The following is a 20441-nucleotide window of genomic DNA, read 5'->3' on the forward strand; positions in this document are numbered from 1 at the left end:
CAAACATTGACTGCTTATGCAAGCAAAAACAATGCCAGGTATCTCACTAAATCAGTGTTCAACATTGTGATGAGGAAGTAAGTTAATAAATTAGTCTTCTCATTTAAAGCTTCTTCACAAAAATGCACACTTGTTGTTGTTTTGATTAGTAGTAAGATAAATTTTTAATGCTTTTGTCTTTCCAAAATTTGCTCACTGGCTCTCCCCCCCCCCCCTCCCCGTAGGGCAAAAATTGTAATGTGACCCCTCACACGAAAAGGTTGGACGGACACCCCTGACTTAGTATATAATATAAAGCCAACAGCTTGACCATTGCAGCTGCCAAAGTGGTGTGCCCATCTCTTACCAGCCGCGATGCCAATGAAGGCATTTCCGTCTAGAGGTGCCTGCCTCTCTGTCCTCCAAGCTCCTTTGTGCTAGCCTAGGAAGACTCTGCAAAGATCCGCGCCATCTTTAATGCAGGCAGCTGCCTCAGATGTCGCTGGTTTTGACGTCACAGGCACAGCAACTCCGCTTGTGTGGGAACTGCGCCCTCTGCAGTTGCAGTGTCATGTCACCAAACAGCCTTTTTTTTGAAGCAAAAGTGTTTTTTAAAGTTACATTTTAAACACTGCCTGACTGTGCTGATTCATGGCATATTTTGTGTTTGGCAAAATGCAAATGAGCAAGTGGAAACTCAAGGGAAAGAAAACACTTTCCTAAACGGGCGTAATTTTGTACGCAATTTCCACTCATTTCTCTGACTGCACCCAAAGCAGAAACTCGACCCACAATAAGTTTATGCTGAAGGTTTTTTGTTCATAATAATGGCGCTGAAATGGCATTTCTCTGAAGCACCATGAGGTCACATGCTCTCCACAAAGCAACCAGGATGGGAGTAGGCTGCTGAAGTCATTTAGTTAAATGAAAGATCTTTGATATATCTTTCAGAGGGGTAATATGTACAAGTTAATTAACACAGCTGAAAATGGATTTATAACAAAAAAGCATCACAGTGCCAGTCCACCAATTATGACGAACCTGACTAAAAATTACTTTTAAAAAATGTACAGAACCATCTGTTATTTATATTGGATACAGTAGACAGTTTCTTAGTAAAATAAAAAAAAACAAAAGCTTTTAAAACTTTCCTATTAGTCCCTTACACTCAAAAGAACCAACTTAATTTTTAGAGTCTTCAAGGCCTGCAAAAGACGCAATTAGCGGAAACTCCCAATAGTGGTTAATTTATCGTGGGGGGTGTCAATTTTGTGAGCAAAGCTTACCTCTAGCATGATGTATTTAAACTACATAAAATATTGCAGAAATTCGAATTGTGATTAACATAATTTGAGTTTAAAATTCCACAATCAGATCAGACTCCGATGCCAATATAGGGGAAGATGTCACATTTTTCTTAACATATACAAAAGCAGTCAAAGATCTGCTTATTTCTGTTTTGCATATACCTATCTCTTAGTTAAACTATGGGGATCAAAAGACCTTCTCCAAATCATCTGATCCTTAAACTGATCTATGTGCCAAGACAAGGAATTTAGAATAGCATTCAATCGCATTCTCTGTCTTGATGTTTTAATTAGATGAAGTGAAAAAGCATTTTGTAGCGTAAGGTAAATGTAATCCAAGTACTTATTAAGCTCTGGCCTTAGATAGCAACAGCAGTAGGCCATTCAGCTCCTCGAGCTTGTTCTGGCATTTAATTAGATCATGAAAGATCTGAACTTCAATTCCATTTGCCCGGCTTTGCTCTAAATCCCAGTTTTAACCAAAAAAAAAATCTATTAATTTCATGCTTAAAAATATCAATTGGCCCAGAATCCTCAGCCTTTTGGGAGAGAGTTATAGATTTATACTATCCTTTGTGTGAAAGTATGTTTCCTGATTTCACTCAAAACTGGCCTAGCACTAATTTTAAGATTACACCCCACCAGTGCAAATCTTTTCTTTGTATTCATCCTATCAAATCCCCTTATTATTTTGAAGACCTCAATTAGATCACTCAGCAACCCTCTCAACTTAAAAAGATTACAAGTCAAGTTTATGCTAACTGTCCAAATTTAATTAACCGATTTGATTACTTTTTCGACCTGTACACTAGCTATTCGTGATCTGTGCACACCGCCACCCAAGTCACTTTACTTTTTTAAATTCTTTCATGGGATGTGAGCGCCGCTGGCAAGGCCAGCAATTGTTGCCCATCCATAGTTGCCCTTGAGAAGGTGCAGGTGAGCTGCCTTCGTGAACCGCTGCAGTCCCTCCAGTGTAGATACACCCACAGTGCTTTTAGGAAGGTAGTTCCACGATTTTGACCCAGCCACAGTGAAGGAATGGTGATTATAGTTCCAAGTCAGGATGGGGTGTGGCTTGGAGGGCAACTTGTAAGTGGTGGTGTTCCCATGCGTCTGCTGCCCTTGTCCTTCTGTGTGGTAGAGGTCACAGGTTTGGAAGATGCTGTCTAAGGCCGCTTGGTGACAGCTCCAAATTTCTCACCATTAGGAAAATATTCCAAAATGCATTTCTCAGATCTAAAGTGGATGACCTCACATCTATTCACATTGCCCCAGTTTTGCATCTCACTTAATTTGTCTATTTCCTGTTGTAACTTCTTTCTTCCGCCTACACTATACTTCCCAAATTACTGACATCTGCAAACTTGGATATATAACTCTTCCTTCATCCAAGTCATTAACCTATATGATGAAAAGCTGAAGCCCTAATACAGATCCCTGCGGAACATCACTTCACACACCCCACTAATCAAACAGTTCCCTTGATCCATACTCTGTCTCCTATCTCCCAATGAATTACTGACCACTGTCACAAGGCTACCTCCAATTCCATGTAATTTTATTTTGCTATTAACCGCATCTGTGTAACTTTATCAAATGCCTTCAGGAAGTCCATATAGATAGCATTCATAAATACTTCCCTATCCAGCATGCTCATGCCCACCTCGAAAAATTGAACTAGATTAGTCAGACATGGAGTAGCCTTCAGAAATCCATGCTCTCTGATCAGTTCATACTTGCCTAAGTGCTCTATCATTCTGTCTGATGATAGATTCCACATGTGTTGGGTCATTTAATTACTCAGTTGAGAACAGAAATACATCCCAAATATGAGTAACAAATAGTCTGAAATTTGAATCAGCACACGAGCCACTTTCTTTCTCTTTCTTTGGCCTCCTTGTCTCGAGAGACAATGGGTAAGCATCGAGAAGTGGTCAGTGGATTGTGGAGCAGCGTCTGGAGTGGCTATGAAGGCCAATTCTAGAGTGACAGACTCTTCCACAGGTGCTGCAGATAAAATTGGCTGTCGGGGCTGTTAGACAGTTGGCTCTCTCTTTGCACTTCTGTCTTTTTTCCTGCCAACTGCTAAGTCTCTTCGACTCGCCACTCTTTAGCCCTGCCTTTATGGCTGTCCGCCAGCTCTGGCGATCACTGGCAACTGACTCCCACGACTTGTGGTCAATGTCACAGGACTTCATGTCACGTTTGCAGACGTCTTTAAAGCGGAGACATGGAAGGCCGGTGGGTCTGATGCCAGTGACGAGCTCGCTGTACAATGCGTCCTTGGGATCCTGCCATCTTCCATGCGGCTCACATGGCCAAGCCATCTCAAGTGCCGCTGGCTCAGTAAGGTGTATATTGCTGGGGATGTTGGCAGCCTCGAGGACGTCTGCGTTGGAGGTATGGTCCTGCCACCTGATGCCAAGGATTCTCCGGAGGCAGCGAAGATGGAATGAATTGAGACGTCGCTCTTGGCTGACATACGTTGTCCAGGCCTCGCTGCCATAGAGCAAGGTACTGAGGTCACAAGCTTGAAACACTCGGTCTTTTGTGTTCCGTGTCAGTGTGCCATTTTCCCACACCCTCTTGGCCAGTCTGAACATAGCAGCGGACGCCTTTCCCATGTGCTTGTTGATTTCTGCATCTAGAGACAGGTTACTGGTAATAGTTGAGCCTAGGTAGGTGAACTCTTGAGCCACTTCCAAAGCGTGGTCGCCGATATTGATGGATGGAGCATTTCTGACGTCCTGTCCCATGATTCTCGCTTTCTTGAGGCTGATGGTTAGGCCAAATTCATTGCAGGCAGCAGCAATCCAGTCAATGAGTCTCTGCAGACATTCTTCTGTGTGGGATGTTAATGCAGCATCGTCAGCAAAGAGGAGTTCCCTGATGAGGACTTTCCGTACGTTGGTCTTCGCTCGAAGACGGACAAGGTTGAACAACCTGCCACTTGATCTTGTGTGGAGAAAAATTCCTTCTGAAGACTTGAACGCATGTGAGAGCAGCAGTGAGAAGAATATCCCAAACAGTGTAGGTGCGAGAACACAGCCCTGTTTCACGCCACTCAGGATAGGAAAGGGGTCTGATGAGGCACCGTTATGCTGAATTGTGCCTTTCATATTGTCATGGAATGAGGTGATGGTACGTAGTAGCTTTGGTGGACATCCAATCTTTGCTAGTAGTCTGAAGAGACCACGTCTGCTGACGAGCTCAAAGGCCTTGGTGAGATCAATGAAAGCAATGTAGGGGGCATCTGTTGTTCGTGGCATTTCTCCTGTAGCTGGCAAAAGGAGAACAGCCACTATACTGTAATATTTACAGTCCTTTTAATGAGGAAATCATGTCATATTCAGACGCTAACGTTTATGAGTCCAGTACTGGTCTGCAACACTGAAAAGTGCTCCAGATTCCATCAGACTGTAAATTGGTTTGGATCCAACTCAGACCTTCCTCCAAGGGCTGGGCCAAAGCTCTGATTACTTAAAGAAAAGAGCAGTTCCTGTTCTGGGATCATGCGTACTTCCTAAAATAGCTTGTAGTACGTTTCCCACATTACAAGAGTAACTACACTTCAAAAGGGTATTTCATTGGCTGCAAAGCACTTTGGAATGTCCAATGGTCATAAAAGGTACTATATAAATGTAAGTTTCATTTTTACTTTTTACTTATGCAAATCTTTTTGACCAGATTTCTGTGGCCAATTGCCAAACTGGTGCTATTGTAGGTAGGAGGAAAGTGAAAAACTACAGGAGAGTGAACAAGCGCGAAAGGTGGTAGACATTATTCTCTGGACTGTTGGATCAGAAAATTGCTTCACATATCAATGGAGAGGTATGCTGCAGCAACAGAAATATAGACATTAGTAATGCACAAATTCCATAATCCACTTGCCATATCGTAAACATGATAGAATTTCTCTTAAATGGCTACAGTACACAATAAAAATCACCCAGTTCCTACCTGATATAACTTTAGTAGCCCGAATTGTATCTAGTTACGTTATATTACATTAATGAACAAACTAACACCTTACCTGTTATTTTCTTTACAGGTTGAAGGCGGACACTGATAGATTGGTGTGTGAGCAGAGGGGAGGAGGGGAGAGAGCGGGACATTCCTTCCATTATCCGTATGTGCTGCATTCCTTCAGAAACTGGGAGAGATGGCACAGCGTATTCTGGTTCAAAAGCACAGTCGTTCTCCGTATTGGACACACCTTGTTTAAAAAATAGAATGAAGATTTAGCCAGCAAGTTTGAGATATCTTAATACAACTGATGTAGACATAAATACTGGAGAGAGCTACACTGAACCTGACACTACAGTGTTAATTATTCGACTAATTCTCTCCTGTCAAGACCTGGCAGCTGTCAAACTTGTAGCTAAACTTCTGATTAAGAGCCCTTGACAGAAGATGGAGATCTTAAAGCTGTTAGAGAAAGCAAATACCCTTTAAAGTTTAAAAAAAATTGAATAAAATAAAGTTCAATCATTTTTAATGGGTTTTCTGAGACAAACATGTGGACAGATGTAAGCTCCACTAATAGGAATGACTGAAGTAATTTTTGATATTGGGATATTTAAAGGGGACAATTTGCCCTAGAAGTTAGATTATATGAAGAAGAACACAGAGCATAAGTTTCAGACAGCTAAAGTAACCTATGTAATCGGGGAGGGGAGACAATAAAGGTAGGTGTAAGAACAGCACACCGTAAAACTGTGGAGAAACAATTTGCCTTTGAGATCTGCAATGGAAATATACTGAAAACTGCCTGAGAATACCCATAAAATATACAGTTCAGCTGTTGAACTGAATACTGAGAAATAAACAATGAATACAGGCTTTTAAGCAATTAAGTTGTAAAGTCATTATCCCTGATTCAGGTCCAGGGATAAAGCATTTTCTAAGTCATAAACAGGTCACGACCTCTCACATTTGTGTGGATCCTTTTGTTAAAAGGGGGCAGGGGGGAGGAGGCAGTTGGTTGGCATACTTGGAAAGGTAGACTGCCCTGTCTGTAATTCCATGCTTCAATACTGATTTATTGGGATGATTAACACAGAAAGGGAGACATAGAGGCAGAGGCTTTCTTTGTTCTTGGTAGAAGTAGCAGTTTTTCTTAATCTCTGTGCTAATTAGAGGAAGGCTTTTATTTCTTCTGTTTTATCAAGCAACTGTAAGCTATCCTTACCAATACAAGGTACTTTAGAAGATAAAATGCAAGAGGTTAGTTAGAAGCTAGATTGTGACTACACCAGCCAGTCAGGCAGAACCTATAAGTGCCACTTAATTGTGATTAGTATGAGATTAAGAAAGGAGAGAGGGAGCCAGTTCAGATATCTACTCGGATTTTCTGTTAATAATAACAGCGAGGTTATCAGCATGCACCGTTATCATGGGGTAGACTGGACAGCAACTTCAGGCGTCAGCACATGCACAGTTAAATGCAAAAGTTCAGAAGCTGCTGTCAGAGATACCCTGCTCACTCCAAAGGATGTGCTGCAGCAATCCTAGCCAAAAGACTCGACTTTGGAAAACATACAATGACATGAACCTGGGGTACATGCCCACTAATACCCCACTGAAGCTGCTGTAAGATGTTAGGGCTGGTACATTCAGGGGGAAATGAATTTTCAATGGCGTAATAATTGATAATTACAAATAAACAACCTCTCTGACCTGGAAAATTTAACTTTAGAAGTGCAGAGCCTCATTCCTTTAGAAGTTACTAAGTTGGAGATTTTTTTTATTTTTTACTTTGTCTGTCTATCTTATCTCTCATAATCCCATCTGTATTTTCTAATCTTCATTCCACTTCCTGTACATGATTTAAATCTCATTTATATTTCCTGCTTTATAGTTTCTGGTTTAGATTCTGCACGTCTCAAGTTAAGTTTCTTAAACCTGATTCATTGAAGAACCTCACTGTTTCTTACCCTGCTCACAGCCTGTAGAGGCCGCCATCTTGGATCAGACAGCAGATTAGAGCACGTTTTCCCTCTAAAACCCACAAAAACTTGGGGGGGGAAGCTGCCAGCAAGGTGGCCAGCGAGTGCCATTTCTTTGCCAGAGGGCAAATTCTGGGCCATTGTCACTCATGCATAAGGTAGGCTCAGTCAAAACCAGAGATCCAAATGAAACAAATAACACTGCCATAAAGTAGCTAATAAACTCAACACCAGAAGTTCACACCTGTATCCCAGGAAAATATGAAGATTGACTCATCCACGCGACTTGTGAGGATGAGGTTGCGTAAACCCTGAACGTTGCTAATCGTATATGCGGTCTTGAACTATTTGATAGACAGACAGAAGACTGTTTTAAGATTCTACTTTTTATAAGATCAAAGCGCTTCACGGCTAACAAAGTATTTTTGAAGTGTAGTCACTGTTGTAATGTAGGGAAATATGGCAGCCAATTTGCAGACAGCACGGTCCCACAAACAGGAGAGAGAGTCATCACCAAATAATCTGCCTAGTGGTGTTGGTGAAGGGGCAGGATATAGGAAGAACTCCCTTGCTCTTCTTGTAATAGTGCCTTTTAAGTCCAACTGAGACAGTAGGCAGGTTTTAAGTCTCATCTGAAAGATGGCACCTCTGGCGATGTTAGTGTGTGTCACAGACTTGTATTATTCTTTCTCCTCAGATTAAAAACAGTGTGTGTGCCTTTACAACTGTTAAAAACAGTGCACCTTTAAGGGAGGAAGATTCTAGAAATCTGGAGACACAGTGTACCACAGCTGCATTTTTGGTCAACCTGAGCAACAGCGGGTCGCATAGTATGATGTGGCCATTTGACTTTGTGTGGAGCTGGCAGGGACTGGTCTGAACCAATTAGTTCGGAGACTTCTCCAGCGAGGTGATCTGAAGAAAGCAACTGTTTTATTCACTCTCAAGAAAAAATTCTACAAAGCTAAGTTAATTTCCTGAGTTATGAAGAAAAGCTTTTCTTTTTCAACCAAATTATTTGTATTGCTGTGTTCATCGCTGAAAAAACTGTTTAATGCTATTGCAATCGAATTGTTGTAATGCCTATCAAGAACAGTGTATTTTCATCAAATCCGGATTAAGACTTCAAATGAACCATAGAAAAAGTACAGCATAGAAGGAGGCCATTCAGACCATCATGTCCGCACTGGCTGAATAAACTAGCTGCCCATAACTAAACCCACCTTCCAGCACCTGGTCCATAGCCCTGCAGGTTACCGCTCTTCAGGTACATGTCCAGGTACCTTTTAAAAGAATTGATGATCTCTGCCTCCACCACCATTCCTAGCAGCAAATTCCAGACACCCACCACTCTCTGGGTGAAAAAATTTTCCCTCATGTCCCCTCTAATCCTTCTACCAATCACCTTAAATCTGTGTCCCCTGGTAACTGACCTCCCCACCAGTGGAAACAAGACCTTCCTGACCACTCTATCTAGGACCGTCATCATTTTGTACACCTCAATCAAGTCACTCCTCAGCCTCCTCAGTTCTAGGGAAAACAACCCTAGCCTATCCAATCTTTCTTCATAGCTGCAACTTTCAACCCCTGGCAACATCTTGTAAACCTTCTCTGCACTCTCCAGAGCAATTATGTCCTTTCTGTAGTGTGGTGACCAGAACTGCACACAATACTCCAGCTGTGGCCTAACCAGCATCACATCCCTGCTTTTGTACTCTATACCTCGGCCAATAAAGGAAAGCAATCCATATCCATTCGGAAGAAGGGTCACTGACCTGAAAGGTTAACTCTGCTTCCCTCTCCACAGATGTTGCCAGACCTGCTGAGTGTTTCCAGCATTTCTTGTTTTTATTTCAGATTTCCAGCATCCGCAGTATTTTGCTTTTATTAAAGCAATCCATATGCCTTCTTCACCACTCTATCCACCTGTCCTGGGGCCTGTGGACATGCACTCCAAGGTCTCTCACTTCTTCTACCCCTCTCAATATCCTCCCGTTTATTGTGTATTCCCTCCCTTTATTTCCCCACCCCAAATGCAATACCTCGCACTTCTCTGGACTGAATTCTATTTGCCACTTTTCCGCCCACTCAATCAAACCATTTATATATTTCTGGAGTCCACAGCAATCCTCTTCACTATCAACTGCACGGCCTATTTTTGTGTCTTGAGCAAATTTCCCAATCATGCCTCTCACATTTAAGTCCAAATCATTCATATATAACCAAAAACAGCAAGGGACTCAACACTGAGTCCTGTGGTAAGCCGCTGGAAACCGCTTTCCATTCGCAAAAACATCCATTGACTAGTACCCTTTGTTTCCTGTCACTGAGCCAATTCTGGATCCAACCTGTGACCTTCCCCTGTATCCCATGGGCTTTCACTTTACCGACCAGTCGGCCATGTGGGACCTTGTCAAATGGATGTAAACCACATCCACTGCACTACCATCAATCCTCCTTGTTATTTCCTCAAAAAATGTAATTAAGTTAGTAAGACATGACCTTCCCTTAACAAATCCATGCTGATTATCGCTGATTAATCCATGTCTTTCTAAGTGACAGTTTATCCTATACCTCAGAATAGACTCTAACAATTTACCCACCACCGAGGTCAGACTGACTGGCCGATAATTACCTGGCTTATCCCTCGCACCCTTTTTAAACAATGGTACAACGTTCGCAAACCTCCATTTGTCTGGCACCTCGCCTGTATCTAGTGAAGATTTGAAGATGATTCTCAACGGATCCACTATTTCCTCCCTGGTTTCTTTTAACAACCTGGGATGCAATCCATCTGGTCCTGGCGATTTATTCACTTTCAGGGATATCAGACCCTCAAGCACTCTCTCATTATGCTTATTGCATCTATTTCACACTCCTCCTCTTTAACTACAATATCTGCATCAACCCTCTCCTTTGTGAAGACAGAGATAACAAACTCATTAAGAACCCTGCCCACATCTTCTGCATCCACGCACACATTCCCCTGTACATCTCTGATAGGCCCTACCCTTTCCTTAGTTATCCTCTTGCTCTTAAGGTACTGATAAAACATCTTCGGGTTTTCCTCAATTTTACCTGCCAATAATTTTTCATGTCCTCTCTTTGCTTTTCTAATTTCCATTTTTACTTCACCCCTGCACTTTCTATACTCCTCTAGGCTTTCTCAAGTATTAAGATTTTTGAGATCATTATGAGCTTTCTTTTTTTGCTTCAACTTACCCTGTAAGCTTTCAGGTAACCAGGAGGCTCTAGATTTGGCAGTACCCTTAATCTTTGTGGGGACATGCCTACACTGTGCCCATAGTATCTTGCTTTTGAATGCCCCCCACTGGTTTGCCACTGATTTTCCTTCAAGCTGTATCCAATCCACTTTCGCTAGGTCACCTCACAGTTTCGTAAAATTTGCCTTCCCCCAATTTAGAACCTTTGCTCCTGTTTTATCTTTGTCCTTTTCCATGATTATGCTAAAACTAACTGTCACTATCTCCAAAATGGTCACCCACTGTTACTTGCCCAGCTTCATTACCGAAGGCTAAATCTAGAATTGCGCCCCCTCTCATTGAGCTTGTTACGTGCTGGCTAAAAAAGGTCTCGAATGCAGTTCAAGAATTTTGTCCCCTCTGTGCCCTTCACACTGTTTGTATCCCAGTTGATATTGGGGTAGTTGAAATCACCAACAATTATTGCCCTAAAGCTTTTGCATTCAGAAATCTGGCTACATATTTGTTCTTCTATCTCCCTCTCACTATTTGGGGGTGTATAGTATACTCCCAGTAATGTGGTTACCCCCTTTTTATTTCTGAGCTCCACCCATATGGCCTCATTAGATGATTCATTTAGCATATCATCCCTCCTCATCAGAAGACCTCATTCACCGGGAACGTAAAACACAAAAAAACTTACTTATTTATTTTATTAAGAGACAGCTAATTTTTAAAACTCTACCTTTAAAACTGGACCACTGTTATTTTTGAATGTATGTGCGCAAATGCAGGAGTTAGATTAAATTCAGAAGTTATAAGGTCTTTGGACACAGGTTTATCTTAATAGTGTTTAATATTTAGTTTTTTTAATAAATAGTAATTTGTTGCTGTCTAAAGATACCTGGTTTGGTCTATTTTGTTCTGGGATACTAGAGGATTTAATTTGGCTGTTTCTCCAATTTGGTGTGAAAGCTTAATAATATGCTGCGACCTGTGGAGTCAGGGGACTGAATTAACAGTGCGTTGCTCCCGCCGCGGTTGTAACATGTGGAACTACACCAAAGTATCAGCCCCGATTACATACTCGAGGTCTCTGCAGTGGCACTCTGACAGAGAACTGAGAGTGCTGCCACTTAGCCAAGCTGACACCTTGGCTCATTCGTGGCACCCTCACCTCTGACTAAGTAATAAAGAGAAGTATAGACATAAAGCAGCTTGAAATAGAGTAATTCAATACTTAACTCAGTAGCTCAAGTTCACAGAAATGTAATAATAAAATATGTGCAAAATGTTGGTCACAAGAAAGTGAAAAATGACCAAGAACCATGAAAAAAGATTACTAACTTGACCCAGAAGAAACCCTGAAGGTGGAATCAGCACCCCTCAAAGGAAACAATTGTTGCCATATAGAGCTGGTCAATATAAAACCAAAGTGGTTTGATATTTTTCTTTTATTACTATTACCTGAAAATAAGTTAAATAGGATCTGGGTACTTGCTAAATGTGTCCACATTGCATACCCACATATTGTAATGATATGGCTGCACTATATTAAATCCATCAATATCGGCGACCACGCTCTGGAAGTGGTTCAAGAATTCACCTACCTAGGCTCAACCATCACCAGTAACCTGTCTCTCCATGCAGAAATCAAAAAGCGCATGGGAAAAGCGTATGTCCAGACTGGCCAAGAGAGTGTGGGAAAATGGTGCACTTACACGGAACACAAAAGGCCGAATGTTTCAAGCCCGTGTTCTCAGAACCTTGCTGTACGGCAGCAAGGCCTGGACAACATATGTCAGCCAAAGAGCGACGTCTCAACTCATTCCATCTTCGCTGCCTCCGGAGAATCCTTGGCATCGGTGGCAGGACTGTATCTCCAACGCAGAAGTCCTCGAGGTGGCCAACATCCCCACCCTACTGAGCCAGCGGTGCTGGAGATGGATTGGCCATGTGAGCCACATGGAAGATGGCAGGATCCCCAAGGACGCATTGTACAGCGAGCTCGTCACTGGCATCAGACCCACCGGCCGTCCATGTCTCCGTTTTAATGACGTCTGCAAACGCGACATGAAGTCCTGTGACACTGACCACAAGTTGTGGGAGTCAGTTGCCAGTGATCGCCAGAGCTGGCGGACAGCCACAAAGGCAGGGCTAAAGAGTGGCGAGTCGAAGAGACTTAGCAGTTGGCAGGAAAAAAGACAGAAGTGCAAAGAGAGAGCCAACTGTATCAGCCCCGACAGCCAATTTTATCTGCAGCACCTGTGGAAGAGTCTGTCACTCTAGAATTGGCCTTTATAGCCACTCCAGGCGCTGCTCCACAATCCACTGACCACCTCTAGACGCATATCCACTGTCTCTCGAGACAAGGAGGCCGAAGAGGAGGAAGACATTAAATTGAATTCCAGGAGACTGTACAATTGTAATGCTTAACTGAGTAATACCAAAATGAACCTCAGCTATTGTGCTGCTAACGCAATCCTGAAATCCAGTTATTGCACTATTGAATGAAGTAAACAAAGCTGCACTTATATAGTGCCTTTATGACCTCAGGACATGCAGAAGTGCTTTACAGCCAATGAAGTACTTTTGAAATGTAGACCCTATTCTAATGTAAGGTATGAGCAACGACAATTAAGGATCTTGACTTAGTTATTGATAACATTTTGGAGTCCCATCACCCCATGATAACTCTGAGGGGAGTCATGAGTTAGATGATGGCTTGTGATATACTACATTCCAGCTTATGGCTTAATGGTGGTCTTCAGTCAGATTATGTAGGATAATTAGAAGCTAAATCAGGCAGTGCACGGACACTCTTGAAAAGCTAGATAATCTTGCTGGTACAATGAAAATAGAACAAGAAGTTTCCGCAGGTGCTTATTTTGGAAATTTAGGACTTAATTCTGTGGTTTTCAGTGTAAAGTTAGATATATCTCTCATATGCACTTAGAAGGTTCACATGGATCGTGACCAGTCTTCTTATACGGTGGGTCCTGCATGTTGTCTGTGCTTTTCAAATCTCCTGCTCTTGTTCCTGCACGAATGCCAGGTGAAACTCCATATGCAGACACCTTGAGCCCAATTTCTACATGGGTGCCAGTTTCTGTGTTCGTGTCTACAAGTGTACAGTCAAGCGATGCTTCCTCTTCTGCAGTGCTGCCCTTTTCTTCAGTTCAGAGGTTTGTACTCCTGCTCCTAATTTGTATGTTCAAATGAAATGGAAGAAAGGGACAAATGTCAGCAGTTAGTGGCAAGGCTAAGCACAGACAGACAGATGGCTTCTGAAAGCAGCAGTAATTTGTCATGCATTATATGTGAGGATGAGAATTAAGTGACAATGTATGAAGGGAAAGATGGTTTAAAACATACAGGACTCATCCTCCAGACTTCACATTCCTGACATCCCCCTGCTCTTGACGCCCATAACTTGTACTTAAAGTGGGAACAGCACAGGAGCCCTCCAGTGACTGCCTACCCTCAGGTATTCCATGTGAGTTATCCCTGGAAGAAAGGTATGTGTCAGTGTTGGAGTAGTGAGTAATTTTAGGATGAATAGTGTTGCTGATACATGAAAGATGAGAGAGAAATGGACTTGCATTTATATAGCGCTTTTCTCAACCACTGCAAAGTCTCAAATACAGCAATGTGATAAGTCATTACTGTGTGCGCAAATTGACTGCTGTGTTTCCTATAAAAGAGCAGTGACTGTACAGTAACGATGGTCATCAAAAGCACTATACCAGATGTTTCAGTGCTGTATCTCTAAATAAATAAATAAAATAAATAAATAAATAATCTGTTTTTGTGATATTGATTGAGGGATAAATATTGGCCAGGACACCAGGGATAACTTTTCTGCTCTTCTTCAAATAGTGCCATCACACCCATCTAAGAGGGCAGAAAGGGCCTTAGTTTAACTTCTCAACCAAAAGACAGTACCTCTGACAGTACTCCCTCAGTACGGCACTGGAGTTTTAGCCTTGATTTTTGTGCTCAAATCCCGGAGTGGGACTTGAACCCAGAACTTTGTAACTCAGGTGAGAGTGCTATCAATTTAGCTACACCTGACACAGCTTTGGGCAATGGTGTGAGGAGGTGAAGGAAGCAAAAGTGAGGGAAGTAGCAAGTGCAGAGTGCTCGTAGGAGCAGAAGGAGGTGAAGTAGAGAGTGTTCCAATGATTGGAGGAGTGTGCTGGCAATCAGAGGAGGAAAGCGTAATGAGTGCCGGAGCTACAGGTAATCAAAGGCGGACATAAAGTAATGAGAGATATGAGTTAGGAGCCTTACCTTAGCCAACTTTGTGAGGTAATTAACGTTTGCCTGTATTGCAGACATGTTCTATGCACGATGCTTCTGGCACTGGTCATCTTTGCCCAGTCTTGCCTTCATAGCTGCCTGCCACCTGGTGGACAGAAGAGGTCCTTCTTTCTGTCAATCTATTCTGCCAAGACCTCCAATATGCAGCTTTTCCTGTGCCTGCCATGATCGACAATCTTCAGTGACAGTTGCCTGCAGCCAAAGAGCACTTCCCCTTCAAGAGGATGTCTTTAAATAGCATTAGCAATGCACAATAGACTGCAAGTACAATACTGGGTCAGTTCTGAATTAGCTGATGTCAGCTGGCGCAGCAATTAGGACTTTACAATTGGCCTCAATCCTCCAAGGAACGGGAAAGAAGATTGTGAGGGTGCACATTCCTGCTGATTGCTATCCAGTGATCCTGATCCAGTGATATACTGAAACATACATGTGTCTCGGGATCAGATGAGGACATGAATGAGTTCAGCTGTGATGCTTTCCGTGGTCAGAAAGTCCAGTGATACTCAGCACCTGGAGTCACATAAGAAAACAACCACTTGCACAAGGTACAGGGGGGACTGCTGATGCTTGCAGAACTGTACTCTAAAAAGCAATCAATGCCTTCAGAAGACGGAGAGAAAATAGACAAGAAAATCAATTATGTGGTTACAGTAGATACACTCCATTCCGATCCCTCAGAAAACTTAGTACTGCAGCTGACTTTTTCAGTTTAAGAATCATGGAATTAATCCCTTTGAAAACTGCAGTTTTATTTTTTGTTGAACAAGTACATTTCACAGTATTCTAAATAGTTTGTCAAGAAAACATTTATTCCATGCATGAATGAAGTTTCTTGAATATTCAATATTGTTTAAAACCTGACAGCTGAATTTTTATTGTTTAATTTTAAATATACATGAAGTGTTCAGTGACCACTCTGAGAAAATTATACTGCACTAACTTCCATTGTTAATAGGCAAACTTGAAAACTTACAATTCCTTATTTTTAATTATTCGGTCTCGTTTTTCTGCCCTATGCAACTATATTGACCAAAACAGTCAGACCCCAAGTATCCTAATTTACACAAAACTATTTAAAGATATCTGCTTATACAGAAAGTCTGGGCTATTATGATCATTTTAGGGACTTAGCACAAACAGGGCTGAATTTTCTGATCACGACGTCGGGAGCAACAGCGGTTGCGCAAAATGGCAGCACTCCTGCTTGTGCCGTGATCGGCCATTTCGTGGCGGGGTCCATTTTGCATAATGGAGGCAGCCGTACCCCCAATCATGTGGCTGGGGCAAATGTAGAGACGCCGTTCATGGCATCACCTGATGTAGGACTAGGTGATGGCGCCATCTTTAAAAGCCTACCAGCCCTGCATTCACTGTCTCCCTGCATTCTATAGAAGCTCACTGAAACAACATTTCTGTGCTGTTTCAAAAAGTTAAACCTCAGCAAACCGGCCCACTGGGCATCCTTATCGTGTCAGAGGTCCGAGCAAGGATGGCACCACAATTCAGTGATGTCTCCCTGCTTATTCTCCTCCAGGCTTCAAGGGAAAGGCAGGTCCTCTTGCCCAGCAATGGCCAGAAGAGGTCCTCTCGCCTAACCAAGCAAGCCTGGACAGAGATCGCAGAGGAGGTTAGTAGCCGTGAGTCACGTGACGAAATTGGTTCCACTGTAGGAAGAGGGACTACTACCCCCTGCGTTCAACAAAGGTAAGTGATACGTTCCAAAATTGTTTGCTGTGATCTGGTTGTCACTGCACTGTGCGCCACATGGGTGCCACTGCCATTTCAAAGACAGGGAGGCCATAGTAACTTGATGGCAGACGACTGGCTGAATCAAGTCTCCCTCGTTAATACCTCAGAAAGTTAGACCCATGACAGGTTGAGTCAGTATGCCAAAGTCTCCCCCAGGTGTTGATGAAGTGTCCATGTTAGTAGATGTTGAAGTTTGGCAATGTTCAATATCTGCAATCTTGTTCTTTAAGGAGGAGTGCCCATGACAGGAGGGAGATGGCCAGGACCGGTGACGGAGTGCCCAACCTGTGTCCTTTAACTCAGTCAAAGAGGAGGCACTGCAATTCTCCGGGAGCCGAAGAGGACACGCCATGCCAGACGTGGGCTCGGGGTCCCAGCGCAAGAAAGTGATGAGTGCCTTTCAGATAAAAATGCAATAGACATGGTGAATTAGTTCTGGCATGCTGTCCTTATGGGATATGTGTAGCCTAACCCAGACATATGTTGTTTGCATTGTATCTTGCAGGTCGCTGCTCACAGATCACTGACCCCGAGAAACTGACAACCGCTAAGGACGAGGAGCACTCAGAGCATGCAGCGCCACGCGACTCTCCTGCACTTCCACCAGCGCAGATACTTTCACCTAGCTGAGAATCCGCTCAGCTTTACAACCAGGGTTACAATCTGGTGAGAGCACAACACATGCGCCCAAGCAATGGGCTGAGGCTGAGGCAGCCAAGGCTTCTGACAACTGGAGCACTGTGGATGGCCAGCCCCTGGTTTCAGCAGGACAGAGCACACTGGAGTTGAAGGGACAGATTAAGGCAACATCAGGCGGAGATGCCAGAGGCCATGCATAGCCTTGAGTGGATAGTGGGGGGAGTCCTGCCATGCCATGACTGCTGCCATGTCCCAGGCATATGAGCGCATGGCTTCATCCATCGAGAGGTTTGCAACCCTCTTGGACAGCCACATTCCACAGATGCGCCATGACCTGCAAACCCTCGCCTTGGCTATGAGATCCACTCAGTAGTAGCAGGATGAGAGAAGGACCAGGATTCCGCAGAATGTTCCGACTCCTAGTCCCTCTCCAGTGAGCAGGAAGGCTCCAAGGATCCTTGAGAGGGAGGAGGAGAGGATGTGCTCCACATCTCAGGTCTCCCCTCAGGGCGATTCGAATGTGCACATTGGCTTCTCATCCCCTCCATCAGTGAGCCAAGTTCCACCAACTGCTACGCCTGAGTGTACTCCTGTGCCGTGTAGGAGACCTTCAGGCAGCCAGGGCCTTCCAGGCCTCAGGCACCCACCGAAGTCATCTCAAGCCAAGGGGCATGTTGATCAGCAGCCTGCAGCTGCGCTCACAGGAGATGTACTACTCAGGAGCACAAGCAAACGTATAAAAAAAAGACACCTTCACACACATGGGTATTCACGGGTGAAATAGATATCTCATATTTAACCAACTTATTGGAATTCTTTGAAGAAGTAACAAGTTCTGTGAACAAAGGGGAATCGGTGGATGTATTGTACTGAGATTTCCAGAAGGCATTTGATAAGGTTCCAAATTAAAGGATATTCCAGAAAATAAAAGTTCATGGTGTAGTGGGTAACATTTTGGCATGCACAGAAGATAGGTTAGGTAACAGGAAACAGAGAGTAGGCATAAATGGATCATTTTTTGGTTGACAAGATGTAATGAGTGATGTGCCACAGAGATCAGTGTTGGGGCCTCAATTTTTTACAATTTATATAAATGACTTGGGATGAAGGGGCCGAAGGTATGGTTGCTAAATTTGCTGATGACAAAAGATAGGTAGGAAATTAAGTTGTGAAGAGGACATAAGGAGGCTACAAAGGAATATAGATAAGTTAAGTGGGCAAAGGTCTGGCAAATGGAGTATGTGGGAAAATGTGAAACTGTCCATTTTGGCAGGAAGAATAAAAAAGCTTATTATCTAAACGGTGAGAGATTACAGAGCTCTGAGATACAGAGGAATCTGGGTGTCCTAGTGCATAAATCTCAAAAGGTTAGTATGCATGTACAGCACAGAATTAGGAAGGCGAATAGAATGTTATTGTTTATTGCAAGGAGAATTGAATACAAAAGTGAGGATATGCTTCAGTTGTGCAGGGCATTGGTGCGACCACATCTGGAGTACTATATACAGTATTGGTCTCATAGAAACATAGAAAATAGGAGCAGGAGTAGGCCGTTTGGCCCTTCGAGCCTGCTCTGCCATTCATTATGATCACGGCTGATCATCCAACTCAGTAGCCTGTTCCAGCTTTCGCCCATACCCTTTGATCCCTTTAAACCCAAGAGCTGTATCTAACTCCTTCTTGAAAACATTCTATGTTTTGGTCTCAACTGCATTCTGTGGTAGCGGATTCCACAGGCTCACCACTCTCTGGGTGAAGAAATTTCTCCTCATCTCAGTCCTGAAAGGTTTACCCCATATCCTTAGACTATGACCCCTGGTTCTGGACTCCCCCAACATCGGAAACACCCTTCATGCATCTACCTCGTCAAGTCCTGTTAGAATCTTATAGGTTTCTGTGAAATTCCCCCCACACTCTTCTGAACTCCAGCAAATATCTAACCGACTCAATCTCTCAAAGAACAAAGAACGTGGTCCACGTTGGGACTAACAACATAGGCAAGGCTAGGATGGAGGACCTGTTTGGGGATTATAAAGCACTAGGAACAAAATTAAGGAACAGGTCCTCGAGGGTCATAATCTCCGGATTATTGCCCGAGCCACATGCAAATTGGCTTAGGGATAAGAATATTAGGGAAGTAAACATGTGGCTAAGGGAGTGGTGTGGGAAACAGGGGTTCCATTTCATGGGGCATTGGCATCAGTTTTGGAACCGGGGGGATCTACCGATGGGACGGTCTCCACCTGATCGATCTGGAACCAGTGTTCTAGCGAAACGGATAAATAGGGTGGTCTCTAGGACTTTAAACTAGTGACTCGGGGGGAAGGGAAAAGGAAAACGACAGGGAGTATGATGGTAAATAAAAAGGTAAGCAGCAGGTTAACATGTGTGCAGGAGGGTTTAAGTTCAAGGCAGACTATGAAAGAAGCAGAAAGGAAGGATAACTCAGGAGTTATTATTAGAGATGTTGGAAATCATGAGGGTAAGAAAGCTAGCATAAAGGCACTTTACCTGAATGCTCGTAGCATTCGTAACAAGGTTGATGAGTTAACGGCACAAATCATCGCGAATAAATATGATTTGGTAGCCATTACGGAGACATGGTTACAGGTTGATCACGACTGGGAGTTAAATATCCAGGGGTACCAGACTATTCGGAAGGACAGACAGGAAGGTAAGGGAGGTGGTGTAGCTCTGATATTCAAGGACGACATCAGGGTAGTGCTGAGAAATGATATAGGTTCTATGGAGAATGAGGTTGAATCCATTTGGGTGGAAATTAGAAACTCTAAGAAGAAAAAGTCATTGATAGGCGTAGACTATAGGCCACCAAATAATAACATCACATTGGGGCGGGCAATAAACAAAGAAATAACTAATGCCTGTAAAAATGGTATGGCAATTACCATGGGGGATTTTAATCTACATGTAGATTGGTCGAACCAGCTCAGTCAGGGTAGCCTTGAGGAGGAGTTCGTTGAGTGTATCCGTGATAGTTTTCTTGAACAGTATGTAATGGAACCGACGAGGGAGCAAGCTATCCTAGATCTAGTCCTGTGTAATGAGACAGGAATAATTAATGACCTCAAAGTTAGGGATCCTCTTGAAAGGAGTGATCACTGTATGGTTGAATTTAGAATACAGATGGAGAGTGTGAAGATAAAATCCAATACCAGGGTCCTGCGCTTGAACAAGGGGGACTACAACAGAATGAGGGAGGACTTGGCTAAAGTAGACTGGAAACAAAGATTTTATGGTGGGACAGTTGACGAGCAGTGGAGGACTTT

The 20441-nt window shown here is 43.2% G+C and overlaps 1 protein-coding gene across 13 annotated transcripts in view; it reads right to left on the reverse strand.

The window, feature by feature from the left end:
• Positions 1-20441, reverse strand: part of tanc2a (tetratricopeptide repeat, ankyrin repeat and coiled-coil containing 2a) — a 1142739-nt gene that overhangs the window by 554360 nt on the left and 567938 nt on the right. For 12 of the 13 annotated variants that reach the window (XR_010969054.1, XM_068013145.1, XM_068013159.1 and 9 more), the window contains one exon: positions 5323-5505. The exons of the other annotated variant lie outside the window; for it this stretch is intronic. Coding sequence is in view for 11 of the 12 variants with exons in the window: in XM_068013145.1 (XP_067869246.1) it covers positions 5323-5505 (183 nt within the window). In the remaining variant the exon portion in view is untranslated. The remainder of the gene's footprint in view (positions 1-5322; positions 5506-20441) is intronic. 13 annotated transcript variants of the gene reach the window in all.

This window comes from Heterodontus francisci, chromosome 33 (assembly GCF_036365525.1).
Source record: "Heterodontus francisci isolate sHetFra1 chromosome 33, sHetFra1.hap1, whole genome shotgun sequence".
NCBI lineage: Eukaryota > Metazoa > Chordata > Chondrichthyes > Heterodontiformes > Heterodontidae > Heterodontus > Heterodontus francisci.